We start from the raw sequence: 26,701 nt of genomic DNA on the forward strand, positions 1-26,701 counted from the left end.
GCGTAAACTGCGGGAATACCAAGACACACTGGTGCAGGCCATCATGTTTTCCATTCCACCCGACAGCAGTGGTGCTAGTGCTTTACAAAGCACCTCTGTGCGTCGACCCAGTGGAGGAAACTCGGCACAAAGAGGGAGCAGAGGCAGCGCCTCAGCACAAGGCAAGACCACTATGGCCCAAATGTGGCAAAGTTTTGTGTGTCCGCCACAATTGTCTACACCATCACTGACGGCTCCAGTCAGCAGGAGGCAACATTTCCGTCAGATGGTGACAGACTACATGTCTTGCCCTGTGAGTGTACTCCCAGATGGCTCTTCCCCCTTCAAGTTTTGGGTCTCTAAGCTGGATACATGGCCAGAGCTTAGCCAGTATGCATTGGAGGTGCTGGCTTGCCCTGCTGCCAGTGTATTATCGGAACGCGTCTTTAGTGCTGCAGGTGGTGTACTAACAGACCGTTGCACGCGACTTTCTTCCGATAACATCGACCGGCTTACTTTTCTGAAAATGAGCAAGGCCTGGATCTCCCCAGAATTTGCCAGTCCTCTTCCCGACTAAATAATTGGTTGGCAACTGTATCCGGGTCTCCTGTTGTGTTCATGTTTCTACCACCTGAACTATAATCCCTGGGCTTCAACACAGCCAGTTGTTGCTCAGATGTGTCGTCTGCACAGAGAAAAACACTAGCTCCTGTGTTAGTGGGGTTCAGTAATGCCAGCTGCTCCCCTGCTGTGTGGACGGCAAAGTCTCCTGCTCCATCCACATTCAAACTACTACTGATTTTTAACCCTGCTCCACTTAGGCCTCTGGCTCCACTGTCTCTAGTATTTCCCCTGGCCTCCAACCCTGCCAGTGACAGCTCTTAAGTGGCGTCTGTATAATCCACACTTGTTCCAGTGTTACTTGGCCTCAGTCACGTCAGTTGATCCCCTGATGTGTGTCCGGCAAGGTCTCCTGCTCTGTCCATATTCCCATTACTAGTAGCGTGAATGTGGACAGAGCAGGAGACCTTGCCGGACACACATCAGGGGATCAACTGACGGGACTGAGCCCAAGTAACACAGGAACAAGTGTGGATTGTGCTGACGCCACTTCAGAGCTGTCACTGGCGGGGTTGGAATCCAGGGGAAATACTAGAGACATTGGAGCCGGAGGCCATAGTGGAGCACGGTTACAATCAGTTGTAGTCTACTACCTATATAAAACGTGCTGCAAGTTGGCCTCAGCCAGCTCCATGCCTCATCCTGGGCTCCAACAATGCCAGTTGGTGTTCAGAAGTTCCGTCTTAACAGAGAAACACACACTAGCTCCTGTGTTAGTGGGGTTCAGTAATGCCAGCTGTTCCCCTGCTGTGCGGATGGCAAAGTCTCCTGCTGCCTCCAACATCACACTACTACTGACTTTTAACCGTGGTCCACTTAGGCCTCTGGCTGTACTGTCTCTAGTATTTCCCTGGCCTCCAGCCCCGCCAGTCGCTGCTCTGATGTGCCGTCTGCACAATCCACACTTGTTCCTGTGTTACTGGGGCTCAGTCACGTCAGTTGATCCCCTGTGGTGTGTCCGGCAATGTCTCCTGCTCTGTCCCCATTCCCATTAATAGTTGTGGGAATGTGGACAGAGCAGGACACCTTGCCGGACACACATCAGGGGATCAACTGACGTGACTGAGCCCCAGTAACTCAGGAACTAGTGTGGATTGTGCAGACAACTCTGCAGAGCAGCAACTGCCGTGGTTGGAGGCCAGGGGAAATACTAGAGACAGTAGAGCCAGAGGCCAAAGTGGATCACGGTTACAATCAGTAATTGTGTACAACCAATATAAAACTCGCTCCAAGTTGGCCTCAGCCTGCTGCCTGATTGACCCCTGGGCTTCAACATTGCATGTTGCTGCTCAGAAGTGTGTTTGCCACGGGTACTCCCTCCTGCCCAGCCGGGTTCCAGCAATGTCAGCTGTTTCTCGGCAGAGCCTTTGGCCTAGGTGCCTCCTTCATGTTATCCGAGTTCCAGCAACTTCTGCTGGTCCTTGGTAGTGCTTTTTAGCACAGGTACCTCCTGCTTAGTAACCGTGTTCCAGCAACATCAGCTGGTCCACGGTTGTGCCATTGGCTCTTGTTCCTTTTGCTGCCCCTCCGGGTTCCAGCACCGTCAGCTGGTTCTCGGCAGTGTCTTTGGCACGGGTACTCCCTCCTGCCCAGCCTGGTTACAAGCACGCCTGCTGTTTCCGGGTAGTGTCGACGTCACTTTGCCACTGATACGTTGTCCTGTCGTGTTGCGGTCGGGTTAGCCGAGTCTATGGTGCCTGCAGTTTCAGTGCTTCCTATGTGGGCTGCGGGTTCTGGTAACAAAGGCTGGTTCCATAGTTCCAATAGGACAAGCACTCCCTGTAGGACTGTGGGTTTCGGTAACTGCGGCCGGCTCGCGGCCTTGCAACTTTGTTTTTCTTGGGTACCTTCTGCTACCCATCCGGGTTCCAGCACCGTCAGCTGGTTCTCGGCAGTGTCTTTGGCCTAGGTGCCTCCTTCTTGGTATCCGAGTTCCAGCAACGTCTGCTGGTCCTTGGTAGTGCTTTGTAGCACAGGTACCTCCTGCTTAGTAACCGTGTTCCAGCAACGTCAGCTGGTCCATGGTTGTGCCATTGGCTCTTGTTCCTTTTGCTGCCTCTCCGGGTTCCAGCACCGTCAGCTGGTTCTCGGCAGTGTCTTTGGTACGGGTACTCCCTCCTGCCCAGCCGGGTTCCAGCAACGTCAGCTGTTTCTCAGCAGAGCCTTTGGCCTAGGTGCCTCCTTCATGGTATCCGAGTTCCAGCAACGTCTGCTGGTCCTTGGTAGTGCTTTTTAGCACAGGTACCTCCTGCTTAGAAACCGTGTTCTAGCACCGTCAGCTGGTCCACGGTTGTCCCATTGGCTCTTGTTCCTTCTGCTGCCCCTCCGGGTTCCAGCACCGTCAGCTGGTCCTCGCTAGTGTCATTTGCTCTTGCAGCTTCTGCTACCCATCCGGGTTCCAGCACCGTCAGCTGGCTCTCAGCAGAGCCTTTGGCCTAGGTGCCTCCTTCTCGGTATCCGAGTTCCAGCAACGTCTGCTGGTCCTTGTTAGTGCTTTGGAGCACAGGTACCTCCTGCTTAGTAACCGTGTTCCAGCACCGTCAGCTGGTCCACGGTTGTGCCATTGGCTGTTGTTCCTTCTGCTGCCCCTCCGGGTTCCAGCACCGTCAGCTGTTTCTCGGCAGTTCCTCAGCCTTCTGCTACTTTTCCAAGTTCAAGCTTGTGGAAATGGTTTTTGATTCTCACTCTGGATCTCCCTGACAATGAACCTGAAGGCGACGACCCTGAAGACCACACAGAAGAATACCTAAATGATGACCCTGAAGAAGATGACCATGAGGACAAAGAACAGGAAGACAACCACCAAGATGCAGAGCAACAAGAGACAGAAGACCAAGAAGCATAAAAACCAAAAGCAGAAGAACATGAAGCATAAGACTAACAATCAGAGCAAATGATATTATCTAATTTATAAGCAGAAGAAGACTAAGCAGTGTATGGGGGTGAGTCCGTTCCTCCTCGTGGTGCCACTGGAAAAGGCCTGCTACTGCAGGCCTAACTGAACGCGGACAAATCCTGTTGTAAATCTTTTGTGACAGGCTGAACAGAAGGTGTAATCTTTAAACTTTTATAGATAACAACTACAGGAATGCCTGACACAAATAAGAATATGATGAAGAAGAATAGGAAGAAGATGAAGAAGTAGAATATGAAGAAGAATAAAAGAAGAAGAATAAAAGAAGAAGAAGAAGATACTGCTGCTGCTGAAGATGATGGAGAAAGTGTGGGAGAAGTAAAAAAAGGTGAAGAGCATGGAAGTAGTGAAACATACATATCTGACAAAAAATTAAAGACTTTAACATAGGCAATATCTTTGTAACTACGAACGTCTTTAAAAAAAAAAAAAATACTGCGATTCCATTTGATTGGGCTAAAGCTCTATGGCTTTAATGTCTCCTACACCTCCCACAATACATTCTACATTATTATTAGTTGTTTTTCTCCATGTAGAATTAACCAACAAGGAAAGAAAGGTTTTTTTTTAATTCCGATATTTCTGTTCCATTGACTTGAATGGGACTTCCGGGATCGGAATCGGCGATACCCGACACTTTTTTTTGATCGGCTGATCCATTCCGATACGATATTTTTCAGTATCGGGTGGTATCGCTCAACACTAGCAGTGACCAATCAACTGAAGTGAATTGTTGTTGTCTCTTTCCAATTACCTACAACAGGGGTGGGAAACCTCTGGTCCAAAGGCCAATTTTCCCTTCTCCGGCACCTGAGCAGGTTCCCGGGGTACATAGTGCTCGCACCAGCAGCCCAGTTTTGCCCTCCAATAGCCCCTTAATTCTCCACCCCCAGTGTCTCCTGTGTGATGTAAATGCTCCAGCCCATGTATCTCCTATGTAATGTATACAGCAGTTTTGGTGTCTCCTATGTGACGTATGTACAACAGTCTCGGTGTCTCCTGTGTGATGTATACACAGCAGTCTTGGTGTCTCCTGTGTGATGTAAATGGCAGTCTGTGTCTCCGGTGTTATGTATACAGCCATCTTGGTGTCTCCTAGCTGATATATGCAGCCGTCTTGGTGTCTCCTATGTAATGTTTATATCTATTTCAGTGTCTCCTTTGTGATGTATGCAGCAAACCTCCCACTTCTTGAGTTCTGTAAATGTTATGTGAGCAGTGATGAATTTTCCACCATGAAGAGACCTCCATTCAAATATGCATCTGCTTTCGTTACGACTTACTGCTGTGATAAGTTCTTTACATCACATCACAAAGAGTCGCCTGCACTCCAAACTGACGCAAACCTCTAAAAGCAGTTGCGTGTAGCAACATTATCCATACCACTCAACGTCACAGCTGCACCAAAGAAAAACAGCTCCAGCCTTCACATTAGGGATGGGTTATTTAATTGTTTGATCAAATATGTCTGGATAACTTTCAAGCTGATCATTTTGTCCGGTCCCCGAATGATGGTATGATTAATGGTCCTTGGCAGAAAAAAAGATTTCCTGCCCCTGGCCTACACTTATGTCCTGGTAAAATACAAACACTGCTTAGAGAACCACAATACTTTATAACATAGGATTATACTTGTCTGTATATAAAGTATACATAAGAACCCCGAAGCATGCATTTAAGAAGAAAATTAGTTGTGGTCATGGCTATTTCTTACTGATTGGATAGCCTTGAACTGTATTCAGTTCTACTCATGCCATTGATATTGATTGTGACAATGCTTACTTACAGGGTCATTGTTGTCATAGGGACACAGATGTGGAGGATTTGCTGCCTTTAGGCTGTTGAAGTACATTGTTTTTCTAATCGTGTTTTTCTTTATGGGTCTTCCTAGTATTTTCCGTTATGTGCTAAAACTCACTGAGGCTCACATAAAAATACAGAAACCAAAGCCACTGACTGGTATTTATCATCCATTTAGCAGTTTTCTTAAACTGGAGACCGAGGTTAAAATGCTTTTAATATTTGTAATTGGCTTTGAAGTTTTACAGTTAAACAAGATTTTTTTTTCTGTACGTCTAGAAATTGGTTTAAATGATTTTTTTCAGCTGATCGTGGATTGTATGTTATTAGGATGAGATTTTTCTGCAATGATAGGAAGAACATTTATAATGCCAAATCCAGAATGGAGACAAATTGAACTTTCCTCCATCTGTGAGGGTCCCAGAATTTAGTCCCGCATAGATCATAAAGGAATGGCATACAGTGGGGAAAAAAAGTATTGTCAGCCACCAATTGTACAAGTTCTCCCACTTAAAAAGATGAGAGATGCATGTAATTGACTTCATAAGTAAACCACAACTATGAGAGTCAAAATGAGAAAACAAATCCAGAAAATCACCTTGTCTGATTTGGCAAGATTTATTTTGGAGATTTTGGTTGAAAATAAGTATTTGGTCATTAACAAAAGTTAATCTCAATATTTTGTTATATATCCTTTGTTGGCAATGACAGAAGTCAAACGTTTTGTGTAAGTCTTCACAAAGTTGGCACACACTGTTGGTGGTATGTTGGCCCATTCCTCCATGCAGATCTCCTCTAGAGCAGTGATGTTTTGGGCCTGTTGCTGGGCAACATGGACTTTCAAATCCCTCCAAAGGTTTTCTATGGGGTTGAGATCTGGAGACTGGCTAGGCCACTCCAGAACCTTCATATGCTTCTTACAAACCCACTCCTTCGTTGCTCTGGCGGTGTGCTTGGAATCATTATCATGCTGAAAGACCCATCCACGTTTCATCTTCAATGTCCTTGCAGATGAAATGAGGTTTGCACTCAAAATCTCATGATACATGGCCCCATTCATTCTTTCATGTACACAGATCAGTCGTCCTGGTCCCTTTGCAGAGAAACAGCCCCAAAGCATGATGTTGCCACCCCCCTGCTTCACAGTAGGTATGGTGTTCTTTGGATGCAACTTGGCCTTCTGTCTCCTCCAAACACGACGAGTTTTGTTTCTACCAAACAGTTCTACTTTGGTTTCATCAGATCATTTCATCAGACATTCTCCCAATACTCTACTGGATAATCCAAATGCTCACTAGCAAACCAGACAGGCCCGGACATGTACTGGCTTAAGCAGGGGGACACGTCTGGCACTGCAGGAGCTGAGTAACTGGCGGTGTAGTGTGTTACTGATGGTAGCCTTTGTTACGGTGGTCCCAGCTCTATGCAGGTCATTCACTAGGTCCCCCGTGTGGTTCTGGGATTTTTGCTCACCGTTCTTGTGATCATTTTGAGCCCACGGGGTGAGATCTTGCATGGAGCCCCAGAGATTATCAGTGGTCTTCTATGTCTTCCATTTTCTTATTATTGCTCCCACAGGTCTGTGAGAATCAGAAAGCTTGCATGTTATTAGGTGACCAAATACTTATTTTCCACCATAATTTGCAAAATAAATCTTGCCGAATCAGACAAGGTGATTTTATGGATTTGTTTTCTCATTTTGACTCTCATAGTTATGGTCTACTTATGATGTCAATTACAGGCCTCTCTCATCTTTTTAAGTGGGAAACCTTGTACAATTGGTGGCAGACTAAATACTTTTTTCCCCCACTATATTCATAGTACTCATTAACAATATGCATGACAGAAATAGGCCCTCTGCCACGTTGGTAGTTTGTGGCCACCGGACCAGAGCCATGTGAGCCTCCTCCTACCTGCAGATTCTCTTCTGATTTAGTAGGTCCTGCACAACAACGTCTTTTTGGCATGACGCATGCATGACGTCCCTGCAGGGTTACTAGTCAGAGGAGTCTCTGAGGATGGTGGCCGGTAGGACAAGGTTAGCATGGCTCTGATCCGACATCCGCAGACTTATGACTTTTCTGCGGCATTAGAGTCCTGTGAAGCACTTTTATCCACTGTAATCTTGAACAATATGTTATCAATGAATGAAAAAAAATCTACCAGCTTGATGCTTGCCTATGGCATGACCTATGGCTTACCTATGGCTTACCTATGGCTTACCTATGGCTTACCTATGGCATGACAGTACTGCGGCAAGTCATCGGTTGTGCGGATGTGCGGCATGGCAGTGCTGAAGGGAAGTAATGAAAGATTAGCTATTCATATTCCCTTCTATTAGTCTTTTTTTTAATGGGATTCTCCCATGAAAATAAGTTATCACTAGAGATGAGCAGACCCCTGGTGGAGAGAAACTCTCACAGTGCTAGCAGGGATCTCACCGAGGATGCCGCAGTTCAGCCCAGCTGAGAACCTGAATTGGCGCATCTAATAGATGTCTTTTCTAGGTGGCTGTGGGCTGCTTTTTTAAGCTGAGGGGGCCAATATCCATGGCCCCTTACCAGCCTGAGAATACCAGCCCCCAGCTGTCTGCTTTAGCAAGGCTGGTTGTCAAAAATAGGGGGAACCCACGTCGTTTTTTAAAATGATTATTTATTTACATAATTAAAAAATATGGCGTGGGGACCCCTCTATGCTTTATAAACAATTTTGCTTAAGCTGACAGCTGAGGGTTTGAGCCCACAGCTATGAGTTTTGACTGGGTGGTTATCAAAAATACAGGTAAACCCAAGCAGGTTTTTTTTGTTATTTATTTACATCGCAGGAGCAGCTAATGCATTAACCCATCAGCCGCTCCTGCTCTCACTCTTATTAGGGGCAGCAGGCGTCGGATGATGGGAGCTGTAGTCCCATCCGCTGACACCAGTGACCGGAGGTAAACTTTATACCGCCGAACACAGCTGAGTGCTAAAGTGTGGGAACCACGGCTCTCTGACCAGCGGGAATGATTTCACCGCTGATCAGAAGCCGTGTTTGCCGCTCTGTCATGCACCTGACAGCGCAGCAATCACTGGATGTTCGGGCAGCTGAACCCGAATAGTAACACGGACTTCCTGGTGAAGTCCATGTTCGGTGTCCGTGCCCTAACAGTAAGTGTTCTGTACGGACGCCGAACTTTACTATTCAGGTTCGCCCATCTCTAGTTAACACCTATCAGTGGGATAAGTGATTGCTTATACAGTGGGTATGGAAAGTATTCAAACCCCTTTAAATTTTTCACTCTTTGTTTCATTGGAGCCATTTGGTAAATTCAAAAAACTTAATTTGTTTTTCTCATTAATGTACAGTTTCCACCCCATCTTGACTGAAAAAAAACAGAAATGTAGAAATTTTAGCAAATTAAAAAAGAAAAACTGAAATATCACATGGTCATAAGTATTCATTTCAGACCCTTTGCTCAGACACTCATATTTAAGTCACATGCTGTCCATTTCCTTCCTCCTTGAGATGGTTCTACTCCTTTATTGTAGTCCAGCTGTGTTTATTTAAACTGATAGGACTTGACACCACACCTGTCTATATAAAGGTACTGTCACACTTAGCGATGTACCAGCGATCCCGACCAGCGATATGAAGCGGTCAGGATCGCTGGTACATCGCTAACTGGTCGCTAGTGAGCTGCCACACAGGCAGATCTCACCAGCGACATCGCAGGGGTCGGGGGTCGCTACTTACCTGTCAGACGAGGAGATCCTGACGTCCTCCCGCCCGCGTCCACACGTCACTCGTCGTTACAGCAGGAAGCTGACGACGAGAAATAGTCCAGGACGTTCTCGTGCGATAAGCGATAACCAGCGGGGGAGCAGTCGGAGGTAAGTATCAGACATACCGATATCGCTAGCGATATCGCTATAATGTCACAAAAACCAGTGACGTTATAGCGATATTGCTAGCGATATCGCTTAGTGTGACAGGCCCTTAAGACCTCACAGCTCAGAGTGCATGTCAGACCAAATGAGAATCATGAGGTCAAAGGAACTGGCCAAGAAGCTCAGAGACAGAATTGTGGCAAGGCACAGATCTGGCCAAGGTTACAAAAGAATTTCTGCAGTACTCAAGGTTCCTAAGAGCACAGTGGCCTCTCTCCATAATTTTTAAATGGAAGAAGTTTGGGACCACCAGAAGTCTTCCTAGACCTGGCTGTCAAGCCAAACTGAACTATCGTGGGAGAAGAGTATTGGTGCGAGAGGTAAAGAAGAACCCCACGATCACTGTGGCTGAGCTCCACAGATGCAGTAGGGAGATGGGAGAAAGTTCCACAAAATCAACTATCACTGCAGCCCCCTACCAGTTGGGCCTCTATGGCAGAGTGGCCTGACAGAAGCCTCTCCTCAGTGCCAGATAGATGAAAGCACGCAAAGAGTTTGCTAAAAAACACATGAAGGACTCCCAGACTATGAGAAATAAGATTCTCTGGTCAGATGAGACAAAGATAGAACTTTTTGGTGATAATTCTAAGCGGTATGTGTGGAGAAAACCAGGCACTGCTCATTACCTGCCCAATACAGTCCCAACAGTGAAACATGGTGGTGGTAGCATCATGTTATGGGGATGTTTTTCAGCTCCAGGGACCGGACGACTGGTTGCAATTGAAGGAAACATGAATGTGGCCAAATACAGAGCTATCCTGGATGAAAACCTCTTCCAGAGTGCTCTAGACCTCATACTTAAGGGGGTTTTACACATAGCGATATCGCTAACAATATCGCTAAAGCATCATTGATTTGGTGACGCAGCAGCGATATCGCTAGTGATATCGCTATGTGTGATACTTACCTCCGACCGGCTCCCCCGTTGTCCATCGCTGATCGCGTGGGATCGCGCAGCTCCATTTCTCGTCGGCCGCTTCCTGCTGGCGCCGACGAGCGACGCGTGGAAGCGGACGGAGGACGTCAGGATCGCCGCGTCTGAAAGGTAAGTATCATCCGCTGTATCGCTGCTGCATCGCTGTGAGATCTTCCTGTGTGGAAGCTCACTAGCGATCATTTAGCGATGCACCAGCGATCCTGACCTGGTCTTATTGCTGGTCAGGATCGCTGGTGCATCGCTAAATGTAAAGGGGCCTTTAGTCGAAGGTTCACCTTCCAACAAGACAATGACCCTAAGCACACAGCTAAAATAACAAAGGAATGGCTTCAGAACAACTCTGTGACCATTCTTGACTGGCCCAGCCAGAGCTGTGACCTAAACCCAATTGAGCATCTCTGGAGAGACCTGAAAATGGCTGGCCACCAATGTTCACCATCAACCTGATGGAACTGGAGAGGATCTGCAAGGAAGAATGGCAGAGGATCCCCAAATCCAGGTGTGAAAAACTTGTTGCATCATTCCCATGAAGACTCATGGCTGTACTAGCTCAAAAGTGTGCTTCCACTCAATACTGAGCATAGGGTCTGAATACTTATGACCATGTGATATTACACTTTTTATTTTTTTATAAATTTGCACAAATTTCTACATTTCTGATTTTTTTTTTCAGTCAAGAATGGGGTGCAGAGTGTACATTAATGAGAAAAAAATGAACTTTTTTGAATTTACCAAATGGCTGCAATGAAACAAAGAGTGAAAAATGTAAAAGGGTCTGAATACTTTCCATACCCACTGTATATCAGTGGTGGTTAAACATTTAATACCCCCACCGACCAGCAGAGCCAGGGTGTTTTTATCTTTGCTAGAATGGAACAGGAGTGTGCATGTATGACTGCCATTCCGTGTATTCACAGAGATGTTGTAACATCGGCCCAGCATGCGCACTACTACACCGTTTTAGCAAGAATGAGAGCACCCGTTCTGCTGATTGCTGTGGGTCCTAATGTCCAGACCCCTGCGGATCTATAAACGATCACCTTTCTTGTGGATAGCCTTTGCTTATCTTTAGCCTACCAAAGGACTAAATTGTAGCACGGCAAAGTGACTTATTGAGCTATTAAATTTCTTGTTCACACGCCGCCCTCATTCCACTATATGATATTTTACTAAGCCATTGACACAGCCAGTCCCAATGCACACAATCCTCTTTTCTTTATGCTTTCCACACTTTTTTATATCGGTTATTATTTTCATGATATCTGTAGGCTTACAAACAATTTATTTTACTCACTTTAATAGCGCCATTAATTCCACAGCGCTTTACACACATTATGATCTAAATTCCCTATCAGTTTGTCTTTGGAATGTGAGAAGAAACCAGAGAACCTGGAGGAACCCCACACAAACACAGGGAGAACATACAAACTCCTTGCTGGTGTTGTCCTTGGTGGGATTTGGACCCAGGACCCCCGCGCTGCAAATCTGCAGTGCTAACCACTGAGCCACCATGCAGCCCAGAGCTGTAAATCTGCAATGCTAACCACTGAACCACAGTGCACCCCAGTGCTGCAAATCTGCATTGTTAGCCACTGAGCCACCATGCACCCCTGCGCTGCAAATCTGCAGTGCTAATCACTGAGCCACTGTGCACCCCAGCCCTGAAAATCTGTAGTGCTAACCGCTGAGCCACCACTCTACCCATTTATCATAGGTTTATACAGTTACTTTTTATACTTTAGGTGATTATAGAGGTGCTTTAGAAAGACTGTGAAGGAGCTGAATTTTCAGATGCTAAAGGAGGTTGGGTTGTATTAATGTTAAAAAGGTTGTCTAAGCATGGAAAATGTGGCCTTTTTCTTTCAGAAACCGCGCCACACCTGTCCATGGGTTGCATCTGGCATAGCTGCTTTGTTCATTGAAGTGACATTCGGCGGCAGTACCAAACACCTAGAGGCAGGCGGATTGGGGTTTCTGATCCTTGACAAAATCCAGAATTCTAGTACGTAATATTGGGAATGAGTTTAATTGTAGGCTCCTATGAGGCTTATTCTCTACGGAATGTCAGCATGCTGCAATATCGCCCATAAATAAGCGCTGTCAGGTCTGAAACCTGCGGCTATATCTGCTAAATATATGGACAGGCTGAAGATCTCCAAATCCACAGCGGTGAATTTGTGCTGCTGTTTTTATCTACAAGTGGGTGAATGAGGATTTCCGCATGCAAATCTGCGTTTGGCTCGGTGGGAACCTTTACATTCATCATACTTGATGTGATAATGAGAAGTCTACAGTGACAGCCACATTCTTGCTTTGTTATGGCATGTTACCACCGTGAATACCCATTGAACATTTAGGCCGGTGATGTTATTTTTAATGTTTCTATGACCGATCAATCATTTTTACTTCTAGCGCCTAACTACGAAGCGTCTTGAAATGTTTTTTCTGCTTTTTTCCCCGGACTTTTAATTTCTTTTCTGATAGTTAAGAAAAGAAATGATAAAAGCAATGGAGAAATGTCCCATTATTTTGTGCGGTCTGTCAGCTGCTGCCTGTCATTATCTGGTAAACACGGAGTCATTTCTTGTGAAAGGTCTATATATTACTTATAAAAACACTTTCTATACGCGGCTCATTAGATCTTCTATCATCCTTGTCCCAGAGTAGGGCTTCTCTGTACAGTAAAGACGGTTGTGCTATAGAATATCTGTGCTCGAATGTTTGCGGCTTCTCCTTATTGACCACCCCTGTTTCATTATAAAACAATTCTAATTATCTTGAGAGGTTAAATAACATTTATTTGCCCAGATTTTCTTTTGTAGTGTCATGACAGATTGTATTACAGATTTTGAAAAGTAAACTTGAAAGTAAAAGTTCCCAGATGCATCAGAGCAATGTTGGGCATTACCCCCATCTGTTTTTGTGTTCTCACCCAACATATGTATATTGGGCCTCTGAGGTCTCCCCTTACCAAAAAATAGAGCATGTAAAAGTGTACCTGTCGTTTGCGCTATCTCTAGGCTAAGTTCACACTAGGAGTTTTTGCTGCTTTTTTTTTTTGCAGCAAAACCTGCACTGTCGGCAGAAAAGAAGCATCGTCAAAAACGCATGTTTTGGTTTGGTTTTTAGTTAGTTTTTCACGGTCCTAAAGTTCAGCTTTCCTTCCACCACAGAAAGCTGAGCTGAGGGAGGTGAATTGGTCTGGAATAATTTACCTAAGACACTGGCAGTGCGTTGAGTTTGTAGGACACTGTTTAACTCTCACACTTTGGTCAGCCATTGATTTATCTTGATTTGTGCAATCTCACACCTTGGTCAGCCACAGGCATTGTTCAATCTCACATCCTGGTTGGCCAATGATTATGTTGTATGCATCACTAATTTAATTAAATTGTATTAAATTAATCCATACTTCCATTTCAGGTGATCAAGACAAGATGGTAACCTGGAAAAATAGCAAAAATAAATGGGTTTCATATACTGTTGTACTTCATTTTTTCACTACCCTTTGCTTTCAATGGTTGAAAAACTGTGAAAAAAAAACACTGAAAAAAGTGACTTGATCTATGTTAAAAAAAAAAAAAAAACATGCAAAGCACAAAATGCTGATGAGAAAAAAAGTGTGTGCATGAGATTTCTGTAATCTCTTAGGCTTTGCTGGTACTGTAAAGAGCAGCTGAAAATTAGTATAATAAAAGCAGCAAAAATGCCCAGTGTGAACTTTGCTTTATAGTCTAAGCAGTTGTGTGTATACCTGAGGAATAACACTGTATGTGGCTGTTATGTGATTTATATCCTGCATTTTCACCAATTTTTCCCTCTAATTTTCAGTTATTTCAGAGCTATGGGGTGGAGACCATCGCTAATATTTTTCATACACCGTGCACACAGACATGAGGGGACATTATACAGCAGTACTGAGCTGTGTGACTGTCCCCAAATACTTCAAGCCATGAGCTGCCCGCCTGTCCTAAAACCCGGTGTTAGTCTCCAATTCTTCATACATACAGTATTTTGCCATTAACCCTTTCTTCTTTTTTGCTGCTGAGCAGAGATAATAGTACGTTTCTGAGCACCGTGAACATCTCCGTATTATCCCTCAGTGAAACCCTAGTCATCTGGATTCCCTCTTCATTGCTGCCCGGGGCCATTGATTTGCCGTGGCTTCAGTATTAGAGAGTGATTAAAAGCTGTAGATGATAATCTCCTCGATAAATGGAGACTGCCGTCTTACTTGCGTGAAGATGGCATCACAATGCTCGGACTGGCCATCTGCTCTTCTGACTGGAGCGTGACCGCATGTATTTCTATGCAGCAGTCACGCTCAGGTCAGGAGAGCCGATGGCCGGTCCGAGGATTGAGAATGAGGTCTTCGCACTAGTACTACGGCCGTCTGACTTATGCTCCTTTGAAGGAAGGCTTGTAGTCCTCCTGAATCTCAAAGATATTAGCATAATGGTCGTTGTTTGCTCACGTTTGTAATTTCTCTTTCCAATTGTTACCGATAAATTCTGGCCTTCTGGTAGAAGTGTATTTTTTAAAGAAGTATTGAGCCACCCCTCCCCCTTTGCTGTGCGCGCTCCATTAGCGCGGCCTATACCTTTGGTCCACGCTGCCAGTTAACTTGCGCCCGTAATTTATGTTTAGCTTAATAAGTTCAGGAGGAGAGCGCGTCACTTTGGCCCGAACACTCTGCTCTCTTTATTAAAACTTCTTCTCCCTCCGTCCTTTCTTTCATTCTATTTCTGTTAATGTGTTTTTTTTTTTTTTTGTTTGTTTTTTTAGTTTATGGCACCCTGGAAAAATGATCATGTTGTGTATATCGTGCAGAACGCCTTATAGGGTATATTTAATGGCTATAAAAATAGATGTTTAATATACATGTGTTTTTACTTCATCTGTTTTACTAGGTGTTTGCAATTCTCTTCCGTGCCCTGACAGTAATGCACACTGCCTCTTTATTTCTGCCTCGGCCTCAGCTTTTATGTCGCCATTTATTTTCCTTTTTTTTATGCTTTCCCTACACAGCCCCCTATTTAATCTGCTAGCATGTAACATTTTAACTGGATTGGGGCCATTCAGATTCTATAAAAATGACCGAGCTTCGGCGTGTTTTACCTTTTCTCGAGTGTTCTGACATGCAGGGTTCCTCGCATGCTCCAGCCTTTTTTATTATGCAGAAATAAAAGCCCTTTTTTACTCTTATTTTACCTTGTATACGCTATTTACCGTCATCTTTCCGGTACCATGAATAGGTCATTGTTAGGATCTGGCTTTTTCGCTTGCTTTGTTCAGAGGATTTTTTTTATTTTTGAAATCTTGCAATGTTGATTTGACAAGTGTGGTTCGGGTACATTGTGGGACGCTCTCTGTGATAAACAAGTAATTTCTTATTTTTGTCTGGCTTTTTGACTGTGTAAATGTAAATAGCTTTTGCATTGGGATCTTAACATAAACGTACGCATTTTAATTAAAAATCTCCTTGAAATCAAACACCGGTTGTACATGTATTTTTTCAGTTATTCGGCTTGTGTACTGCCCTTATAGGACAATTAGTTTCCTATGGATTCTTATTTTTGGAGCAGCCTATATTATCTGGTCTACTGGTCACACCAGTCACTCATCTAATAGGTTTCCAATCTTTTTTTCAATATTATCCTACTGGAAACGGATCCCATTAAGGTTAGGTGTTTTCCTGAAAAAGATCTTTATGGTCTGTTCACACTAGTGATGAGCGAGCGTGCTCGGATAACATGGTAGATAGCCGTGACACTGTTTGGTACGCAATCCTGACATGTCTTGCGGCTGTCGAACGTGACCAAATCATGCAGCCGCGGGGACTCGAAAATCAGTTGTTGTTTTTATTTTTTTTTACATACTTTTAAACTCCTGTTAAAAAAAAAAAAAATAATATTTTTAGCTCCCGTTATGGGGCTTTTACAAGACGAAACGGCGGATTTGGCCCTGCGGATCTGCAGCAGATTCTGCTGTGTTGAACAATACCATTAACCCCTTTCTGCCATATGACATACTATCCCGTCCATGTGCCCTGGGACTTAATCCCCAAGGACGGTATAGTACGTCAAATGGCAGAAAGGGGTTAATGGTACACCGTGAGCACCGCTGATCGCGGCCGGGTGTCAGCTGACCTGCTGCTCCGGGGGTCTCCTTCCCTGCAGGTCACCGGATCCAATATGGCCGCGGGGACCCTTGGGTGCCTGCAGGGAGTTGGCTTCCTCATGCCTGCAATGCATCGGCATAAGGAAGCCTCCAGCACTGCCTGTGTCAGATCGCCGATCTTTCACAGCGACCTGTGATGTGACAGATCAGCGCTCTGTCACATGACAGTGATGTCCCCCCTGGGACTGTATAATAAAGTAAAAAAAAAAAAAAGTGTAAAAAATTTTTGTAAAAAATCGCTAAATAAATAAAAAAAAAATATTCCCTAATTTAATTTTTGGAAATAAAAAAAAAACAATAAAAGTACACATATTTAGTATTGCCGCATCCGTAACGACCCGCCCTATAAAACTGTCCCATTAGTTAACCCCTTTAGTGAACTCCTTAAAAAATAAAAATAAAAAACAAAGCAAAAAATAATGCTTTATTATCATACCGCCGAACAAAAAGTGCAATAACGCGCAATCAAAAAGACGGATATAAATAACCATGGTACCGCTGAAAACCTCATCTTGTCCCGCAAAAAAACGAGCCGCCATACTGCGTCATCAGCGAAAAAATAAAAAGTTATCGCTCGCAGAATAAAGCGATGCAAAAACAATTATTTTTTATATAAAATTGTTTTCATTGCATAAAAGTGCCAAAACATAAAAAAACAACATAAATGAGGTATCGCTGTAATCGTACTGACCCGAAGAATAAAACCGCCTTATCAATTTTACCACACGCAGAACGGTGTAAACGCACCCCCCAAAAGAAATTCATGAAATGCTGGTTTTCTCTTTCCCCCATGACGGCACCACAGAGAGATGGGGATCCGCCCTCAGGGACAGGAAACCTACAGATGTAAAAGGCGGTACCTCTCTCCCACATCAGTTGGTTTCCTGTCCCTGATGGGGCACCTACAGCACGTACCTGACAAGTTGTCACAGGATTCCGGGGACCGATCCAGTCCGGTGATAGGCAGCGTGGCTCCCTGCCTTGGCTGGGTTGAGGCCTTGAACAGTCTTCCCCCCCGAAGCACCACCACCGGGGTCGGCGGGCCTTGAGTGCGAGTGGGGAGAGGCAGTGAAGAAGCCAGAAGAAGTCTGCTGATCCCAAAAAAGGAGAAAAAAAAGGGCTACCTCCTGATGTATAGTGACGGCGATCACTACAGGAGAGCCCTGCCGAGTCGGACAAGGCAAGGCAGCCTGTGCAGGTGGCGGCGGTCACCGAGAGCCACGAGGTGGGCAGGCCTCTGGAGTGCAGAGCACGGGCGGCGGCAGCCACCGGAGCCGCGAGACAGGCACGCCGGGAGGGCGCAGGAGACCGGTGCTGAACGCGCAGGATGCCGGTAGGATGGGCACAGGGATACCTGGGAAGGGGGCGGCGGCGTCAAATTTAAAGAAAAAAAAAAAAGCCACACTGAAGGAGAAGGAAGCGGTCACCATGAGTGGGAAACCGCAGAGGGAGAAGGAGACACGGCTGCGGTCCCCGAAGCAGGGACCACAGCAAACGCAGGAATCGCACCAGCACCTACAGCGCCAACGCGACTCTTCCCAAGCAGCGCAGCAGCAGCGGTCATACGGGATCGCGGCACAGCCAGAAGTGGATTCAGCAGTGGAGATAATCCCTACGCCCGAGACGGTATCGTTAGTTCCACAGGAGGGTGAGTGATCTCCGTGAATGCCCGCTCGCTAATTTGCGATTATTAATTTTTTCAGGGGCGTAAATGCACTACCAAATCTAAACATATGGTATGTGCTATATGCACGGAGGAGCTACCCCCTACGTGGGAAAGAAAGCTCTGTGCGGCTTGCATAGAGCAGACAATACAGGAGGAGTCCCCGAGGTTTGCTTTAGACCTCAAAACATTAATAAAAGCCCAGGTCGAAGACGCCCTTAAGGGCGCCAGAACCTCAAAGAAACACCGGTCCAGGCATAGATCCCCAGAGTCGAGCGTCAGTGAGTCGGGAAGTGAACTATCCGACTCAAGTTATTCATCATCCTCCCAGTCTTCTTCTTCATCCTCAGAAGGGAGACGCAGCTGCTTTCCCATTGAGGAGACGGGCGCCCTGGTAAAAGTTGTGAGGACAATTATGGGTCTGGTAGACGAACGCCCTAAGAAAATGGCCCAAGATATAATGTTCGGAGGGCTAGAGCAAAAAAAACGGAGGGCTTTCCCGGTTAATGAGAAAATCCACTCCCTCATCAAGCGAGAGTGGAAAAAGCCAGACAAAAAAGTCCTCCTAACACCAAAGAGAAAATACCCCTTTGACGACCCGGCCTGCTCCTTATGGAGCAAAGCACCTAAATTAGATGTAGCGGTCGCAAAAGCTTCTAAAAAATTTGCCCTGCCCTTCTAATACATGGGTACCCTGAAGGACCCAATGGATCAAAAAGCTGAAACTTTTTTAAAAACCGCTTGGGAAGCAGCAGGAGGGGGCTAAAGCCAGCCATAGCAGCCACGTGTACGGCACGTGCCCTGATGGTCTGGCTGGACCATTTAGATTGTCAGATAAAGGGGAAAGTCCCAAGAGAAACAATACAGAGATCAGTTTCGGTAATGAAGGGAGCAGCAGCTTTTCTGGCAGATGCGTCGGTAGACTCAACCAGGCTGGCAGCTAGGACAGCGGCCTTCTCAAATGCCGCGAGATGCGCATTATGGCTGAAATGCTGGCCAGGAGATTTGCAGACAAAGCCAAATTGTGAGCAATCCCGTGCAAGGGGGAATTCTTATTTGGCCCAACGCTGGACGACATCTTAGACAAAGCAGGGGACAAGAAGAAATCCTTTCCCGGGTTCCCCAGCCAGTCATACAAACGGCCTTTTCGGAACAGAAGGTTTATGCTGTGGAAGCCCCCCAAAAGGGAACAAAGAAGGATGGGAGGATAGAAGGAACAAGAATAAAGGCTTTATGTTTAACAAACCCCCCCGACAACAAGAAGCCAATGAAGGTACTCCCCGGGTTGGGGGAAGATTATTCTACTTTCTCCAGGCCTGGGAAAAAATATCCGCGAGTTCATGGATATTAAACATAATAAAGGAAGGTCTGAGGCTAACATTCATTACCCTCCCAAACGATTCTTTTGTGATAACGCCCCAAAGGACATCACGAAAAACGTGTTACAAGAAGTCCCCTACCAAGACAGGGGCAAGGGCTTCTACTCCCCTCTCTTCCTTCGCAAGAAGCCAGGCGGATCGTACAGGGCGATCATAAATCTAAAAAGGCTGAACAAATTCCTAGAAATTCAGCACTTCAAAATGGAGACAATAAAATCTTGTATAAAAATGCTTCCCCCATCTTGCTTCATGGCCGTATTAGACTAAAGAGACGCATATTACCATGTGCCAATTCACAGAGACCACAGGAAATACCTCAGGGTGGCGGTGACAATCCAGGGGGAGATAAAACATTATCAGTTCAGAGCCCTCCCCTTCGGGCTAGCCATTGCTCCAAGGGTATTTACAAAGTTAATGTCAGAGGTAATGGCCCACATAAGAGCAAAGCATTCTGATAGTCCCATGCCTGGACGATCTCTTAATAATAGGGGTCACCTTTCACCACTGCAAACAACAATTGGACATGGTCATGAGGTCTCTACTGAGTCTAGGGTGGATGCTGAACTTGCCCAAGTCCAGACTTGTACCAAGTCAGGTGCAGGAGTACTTGGGGATAACACTGGACTCAATCGAACAGAAATGTTATCTTCCGCAGGCGAAGGTTCAAAAAATGACACAAATGGCGTCACAAATGATAGCTTCCCCAAACACTACCCTGAGAAAAGCAGTGTCACTATTGGGGTCAATGACAGCCTGCATGCCAGCAGTTCAGTGGGCACAGAGCCATACTCGAGACTTACAGTGGGAAATATTAGACGCAGACGTTTCCCTACACGGGAATGTAGACATGCAGTTAAACAACTCACCAGAGACAATGCGTTCCTTAACGTGGTGGACAGTTCCGGCCAACCTAGCCAAGGGGGTTCCTTGGGCATTGCCTGCGACAAAGATCCTAACTATGGACGCAAGCCCCTGGGGGTGGGGTGCACATCTAGGCAACCAGGTGGCACAAGGACCCAGGGAAGAGAGTCCGCTTCCTCAAATATGATGGAGCTACTGGCAGTAAAACTAGCTCTCATTCATTTTCTAAATTCAGTTCGTTCCCATCACACAAGGGTCTTCTCAGACAACCAGGTAGTGGTAGCATATCTAAACCACCAGGGGGGCACCAGATCTCGACCACTGATGGAGGTAACAAAGTCCATCTTGCACCTGGCAGAGCACAATCTAGAATCCCTGACAGCACTTCACATAAAAGGTTCAGAAAATTGAACGGCTGACTTTTTAAGCAGGACTTGTCTAAAACAGGGGGAGTGGGAACTAAGCCAGTTAGTCTTCAACCAGATCGTGAAACTCTGGGGCCGGCCAGAAATAGACTTACTTGCGAACAGTCAGAACCGGAAGTTGGAAACCTTCTGCTCAATCGATCCCCGGGGGGGCCCAGTAGCTCTAGACGCTTTCACGATACCCTGGGATTATCATCTGGCCTACGCTTTCCCCCCAGTATCTTTCATCCCCTTAGTACTGAGGAAAATACGGGGTGACAAGGCGACGGTAGTGGTAATAGCGCCCTTCTGGCCACGGAGAATATGGTTCTCCTGGCTGAGAAGAATGTCCGTAGCGGATCCCTGGATTCTACCAGAAACTCCAGACCTGCTATCCCAGGGACCAGTGTATCACCCCCACATAAAAAACTTACACATGACAGCTTGGCTTTTGAGAGGGAGCTCCTAAGTAACAAGGGCTTCTCGTCAAACTTGGTAACCACGCTACTACAAAGCAGAAAGCCAGTAACCACTAAAGCATATGGCAAAGTGTGGAAAAAATTCATGTCAGTGTCAGACTCCGACCCAACGGGCAAAATCCCTATAGACAAGATTCTGGAATTCCTACAGAGGGGGTTGGAAAAGGGGTTAGCTACCAGCACCTTAAAAGTACAGGTGGCGGCCTTGGGAGCTTTATATACCCATGACCTAGCCAAAAATAGATGGGTTATAAGATTCATTAGAGCCTCAAGTAGATCCAGGCCGATCCCACTACGCACCCCCCCCCCCCGGGATCTAAACCTAGTGCTAAACGCACTAACCAAATCTCCCTTCGAACCCCTAGCGGAGGCTCCCTTAAAAATATTTTCCCTTAAGACCTCCCTCCTCGTAGCCTTAACTTCTGCCCGCCGCATTAATGATATACAAGCTTTGTCTGCCCACTTACCCTTCACGCAAGTTTTGGATGATAGGGTAATTCTTAGAGCCGACCCAGCATATCTCCCCAAGGTGTCTTCACATTTTCATAGGACCAAGGAAATCTCCCTACCCTCCTTCTGTCCCAGTCCCAAAAACAAAACAGAAGAGGTATTACACACTTTAGATGTAAAAAGATGCCTGGTCCAATATTTGACAACCACGAGAAAGTTTAGGAAGGATAGGGCTCTGTTTTCAGGGTCCTCGGAAGGGTCAAAAAGCATCGAAGGCCACACTGACGAGGTGGATAAGAGAGGCCATCACCCTATCCTACTCCTCTTGCGGGGCGGCCATCCCAGAGGATGTAAGGGCCCACTCAACCAGGGCAGTGGCATCATCCTGGGCGGAGAAAGCCGGCGCTTCAATAGACCAGATATGTAGAGCGGCCACTTGGTCTTCCCCCTCTACATTTTAAAAACATTACCGTCTAGACTTAACCTCCTCTTCAGCTCTCACCTTTGGGAAAAGGGTTCTGGAGGCGGTGGTCCCTCCCTAAATGTACAATCTTTGTAATTCTCTCTGTGGTGCCGTCATAGGGGAAAGAGAAAATCGTAGTTACTTACCGATAACTGTATTTCTCTGATCACATGACGGCACCCGTACATCCCCTCCCTTTCACACACACAGGGGTGCACATTAGAGTGAGTTAGTTAGCTTTTAGTACTTAGCCACACGATGCCTCTATTAAGCTTAATTTGATTAATTTTGGATTTTTATAACCATTAGAGCTGCAGCTGAAAGTTCTGTGTAATTCTCTGTAAACCAACTGATGTGGGAGAGAGATATCGCCTTTTTCATCTGTAGGTTTCCTGTCCCTGTGGGCGGATTCCTCTCTCTCCGTGGTCCCGTCATGGGATCAGAGAAATACCGTTATCGGTAAGTAACTACGATTTTTGTTCACTCTGCGGAATAAAAAGCGATCAAAAAAAGTCACGTGCCCGAAAATAGTACCAATAAAACCATCAACTCGTCCCGCAAAAAATAAGACCTCACATGACTCGGTGGGTCAAAATATGGAAAAATTATAGCTCTCAAAATGTGGTGATGCATAAACTATTTTTACAATAAAAAGCGTCTTTTAGCGTATGACAGCTGCCAAACATAAAAACCCACCATAAATAGCAAATCAAACCCCCCTTTATCACCCCCTTAGTTAGGGAAAAATAATAAAATAAAAAAAATGTATTTATTTCCATTTTCCCATTAGGGTTAGGGGTGTGTTGTTGTTAGGGTTGGAGTTAGAATTGGGGGGTTTCCACTGTTTGGGCACATCAGGTGCTCTCCAAACGCAACATGGCGTCTGATCTCAATTCCAGCCAATTCTGCGTTGAAAAAGTCAAATGGTGCTCCTTCCCTTCCAAGCTCTGCCATGCGCCCAAACAGTGTTTTACCCCCACATATGGGGTATCAGTCTACTCAGGACAAATTGCAAAACAACTTTTGGGGTCCAATTTCTCCTGTTACCCTTAGGAAAATAAAAAATTGGGGGCAAAAATATCATTTTTGTGGAAAAAAAATGATTTTTTTTATTTTCACGCCCGGGTGTTATAAACTTCTGTGAAGCACTGGGGGGTTCAAAGTGCTCATCACATATCTAGATGAGTTCCTTGGGGGGTATAGTTTTCAAAATGGGGTCACTTGTGGGGGGTTTCCACTGTTTAGGTACATCAGGGGCTCTCCAAAGGCAGCATGACACCCGCAGACCATTCCATCAAAGTCTGCATTCCAAAACGTCACTACTTCCCTTCCGAGCCCCGACGTGTGCCCATACAGTAGTTTTCTCCCACATATGTGGTATCAGCGTACTCAGGACAAATTGGACAACAACTTTTGGCGTCCATTTTCTCCTGTTACCCTTGGGAAAATAAAAAAATTGGGGACTAAAAGATCATGTTTGTGGAAAAAAATAAGTTTTTATTTTCACACCCGGGCTTAAAAAATTCTGTGAAGCCCTTGGGGGTTGAAAGTGCTCACTACACATCTAGATGAGTTCCTTGGGGGGTCTAGTTTCCAAAATGGTGTCATTTGTGGGGGGTTTCCACTGTTTTGGCACATCAGGTGCTTTCCAAACGCGACATGGTGTCCGATCTCCATTCCAGCCAAAAAAGTCAAATGGCGCTGCTCCCCTTCCGAGCTCTGCCATGCGCCCAAATAGTCGTTTACACCCACATATGGGGTATCAGCGTACTCGGGACAAATTGCACAATAACTTTTAGGGTCCTGTTACCCTTGGGAAAATAAAAATTGGGGGTGAAAAGATAATTTTTGTGGAAGAAATATGATTTTTTAATTATATGGCTGTACGTTATAAACTTCTGTGAAGCCCTTGCGGGTTCAAAGTTCTCACCACATATCTAGATAAGTTCCTTGGGGGGTCTAGTTTCCAAAATGGGGTCACTTGTTGGGGGTTTCCACTGTTTAGGTATATCAGGGGCTCTCCAAACGTGACATGGCATCCGATCTGTATTCCAACCAATTTTGCATTGAAAAAGTCAAACGGCGCTCCTTCCATTCTGAGCTCTGCCATGTGCCGAAACAGTGGTTCCCCACCACATATCAGGTATCAGCGTACTCAGGACAAATTGCACAATAACTTTTGCAGTCCAATTTCTCTTGTTACCCTTGGTAAAAATAAAAAAAAATTGGACCTGAAGTAATTTTTTTGTGGAAAAAAAGTTAAATGTTCATTTTTTTTTTAAACATTCAAAAAATTCCTGTGAAGCACCTGAAGGGTTAATAAACTTCTTGAATATGGTTTTGAGCACCTTGAGGGGTGCAGTTTTTAGAATGGTTTCACTTTTGGGTATTTTCTATCATATAGACCCCTCAAAGTGACTTCAAATGTGATGTGGTCCCTAAAAATAAAATGGTGTTGCAAAAATGAGAAATCGCTGGTCAACTTTTAACCCTTATAACTTCCGAACAAAAAAAAAATTTGGGTTCCAAAATTGTGCTGATGTAAAGTAAACATGTGGGAAATGTTAGTTATCAAGTTTTTTGTTTGCCATATCTCTGTGATTTAAGGGCATAAAAATTCAAAGTTGGAAAATTGTGAAATTTTCGCCAAATTTCCGTTTTTTTCCCACTAATAAACGCAAGTTATATGAATGAAATTTTACCACGAACAAGAAGTACAATATGTCACAAGAAAACAATGTCAGAATCAAGCGTTTCAGAGTTATTACCTCATAAAGGGACAGTGGTCAGATTGTAAAAATTGACCCGGTCATGAACGTGCAAACCACCCTTGGGGGTTAAGGGGTTAAAGTTTATCAGAAATGAAAAACGCTGTGCACATACTGCAGATTTTTCCTCGTGGATTTTCTGCGGATTTAAATCCGCAGCATGTCAATTCTTTTGTGCGGATCCACAGCGTTTTGACACCTTCTCCATTATAGGAATCCGCAGGTGTCAAAATGCGGGGGAAATCCGCAGGTAAAGCGCAGGTCATTTTACCTGCGGATTTAGTGAAATCCACGCGGAAAAATCCTCAGGGTAATCCGCAACGTGTGCACCTACCCTTATAATGCTAATGGTTCAACCAGCCTTGCTGAATATTCCAAGTGTATTTGTTGGGCTCCATGTGCTTGATGGAGGTGACCGTTTGGCCTCTGTTGGGCAGGTATACACTGGTAGAGCTTTTCAATGGTATTGCATGACAAGTTGGCTATTTCCTGCCAAGGTGTAATGTAAACTTACATACTGCCTGCCTTCCATTGAAGCATTTCCCGATATATTTAACGTCTAAGCTGAGCTCTGACAACCGGGCTTCCCTGTTCACATAAGTGTCCATCACAGGATCAGGGCAGATTTATATTCCATATTAAATTCCATATTAAATGGAAGCACAGCTCTTGGTGACCATGAAAACCAATGTTTACATTGTTTTGATAGACTGCAGTATTCTAAGGGGAATCTGTCATCAACTTCTTGCTACTCCATCTGAGACCCTGATTCCAGTAATGTATCACTTACTCGGTTGCTTCTATTAGTTTTGAGAAATTCGCTTTGCCTGCTGCAGATTTGCCAAACATTTCTCTGAATGTTGATTTCTGTATAACCCCACCACTGATTAGTGATGAGTGTGCATGCTCGGATGATAACCGAGTGTCTTGAAAAATATCTTTCAGTCCCTGCAGTTGCGTGACTCGTGTTTTTTCGACAGCTGCAACACATGCAGGGATTGGCTAATAAACAGGCATCCCCTGCATGTGTTGTGGCTGTCGAACAAACGCAAGCCATGCAGGGGCTTGAACATATTGTCAGAGCACACCGAAGACACTTGGTTATCATACGAGCTCGCTCGGATAACACCTTATCCGAGCATGTTCGCTCATCACTAATTGGCTGCTTTCTGTGTGCACTGTGCATAGGCACAAAGCTGCCAATCATTGGAGGGGGCATGGTTATACAGAGCTCATGAATCTGGAGGACTTCATGACAGCAGATTTACTAGTCCTCTAATGATGATCTACTGCCGATTAAAAGTGATTTTATGAAATCTACATCAAGCAGCCCAGTAAGTGACACATCACTGGAATGCTGGTCTCTGTTTCTACATTAAGTTGCTCTCAGATTAAATGGCAATCAGTTAGTGACAGTTTCCCTTTAAATTTATTAAAAATATAGACTCTGTTCAGGAGGCATCCTAGAGGTAGGATTTCATGATGATGTAGTACTGTATACGGGCGCTGCTCTGCCCTTTACACGTATTCCGTGAAGCATTCGTCATGTTAGGTTTTCCTAATGCTTCTGTCAGCTCAGATATAAAGCTCCTGTGCTTCTCCGTTGTGGTTACCTACAGTATATCTCTCATGCAAATCCCTTCCCTCCTTGCAGGCCATTAACTCAGGATGAAATTGCACGGAGACGGGAACTCGCAAGGCAGAAGCACGCTGAAAAGATGGCAATCAATCAGTGCGCAGAGCCGGCTCCCTCCAGCAGCGAATGCCAAGTGCCTGTAAACAGTGAGAGCACCAGAGGCAAGTGTCTGTCCTTCCCACTTTAGTCACTTTTCTCTGCTAGAGTCTTAAGTGATTTCAGTGTAATTTTCTGATCC

At 45.3% G+C, this 26,701-nt stretch overlaps 1 protein-coding gene across 3 annotated transcripts in view; it reads left to right on the top strand.

Moving 5' to 3' along the window:
• Window positions 1–26,701, top strand: part of EFL1 (elongation factor like GTPase 1) — a 475,933-nt gene that overhangs the window by 122,415 nt on the left and 326,817 nt on the right. For all 3 annotated transcript variants that reach the window (XM_073568560.1, XM_073568562.1, XM_073568561.1), the window contains exon 13: window positions 26,482–26,624. In XM_073568560.1, coding sequence (XP_073424661.1) covers window positions 26,482–26,624 — 143 coding nt within the window. The remainder of the gene's footprint in view (window positions 1–26,481; window positions 26,625–26,701) is intronic.

This window comes from Dendrobates tinctorius, unplaced genomic scaffold, assembly GCF_039654945.1.
Source record: "Dendrobates tinctorius isolate UK_male_01 unplaced genomic scaffold, ASM3965494v1 ptg000022l, whole genome shotgun sequence".
NCBI classification, from domain to species: domain Eukaryota; kingdom Metazoa; phylum Chordata; class Amphibia; order Anura; family Dendrobatidae; genus Dendrobates; species Dendrobates tinctorius.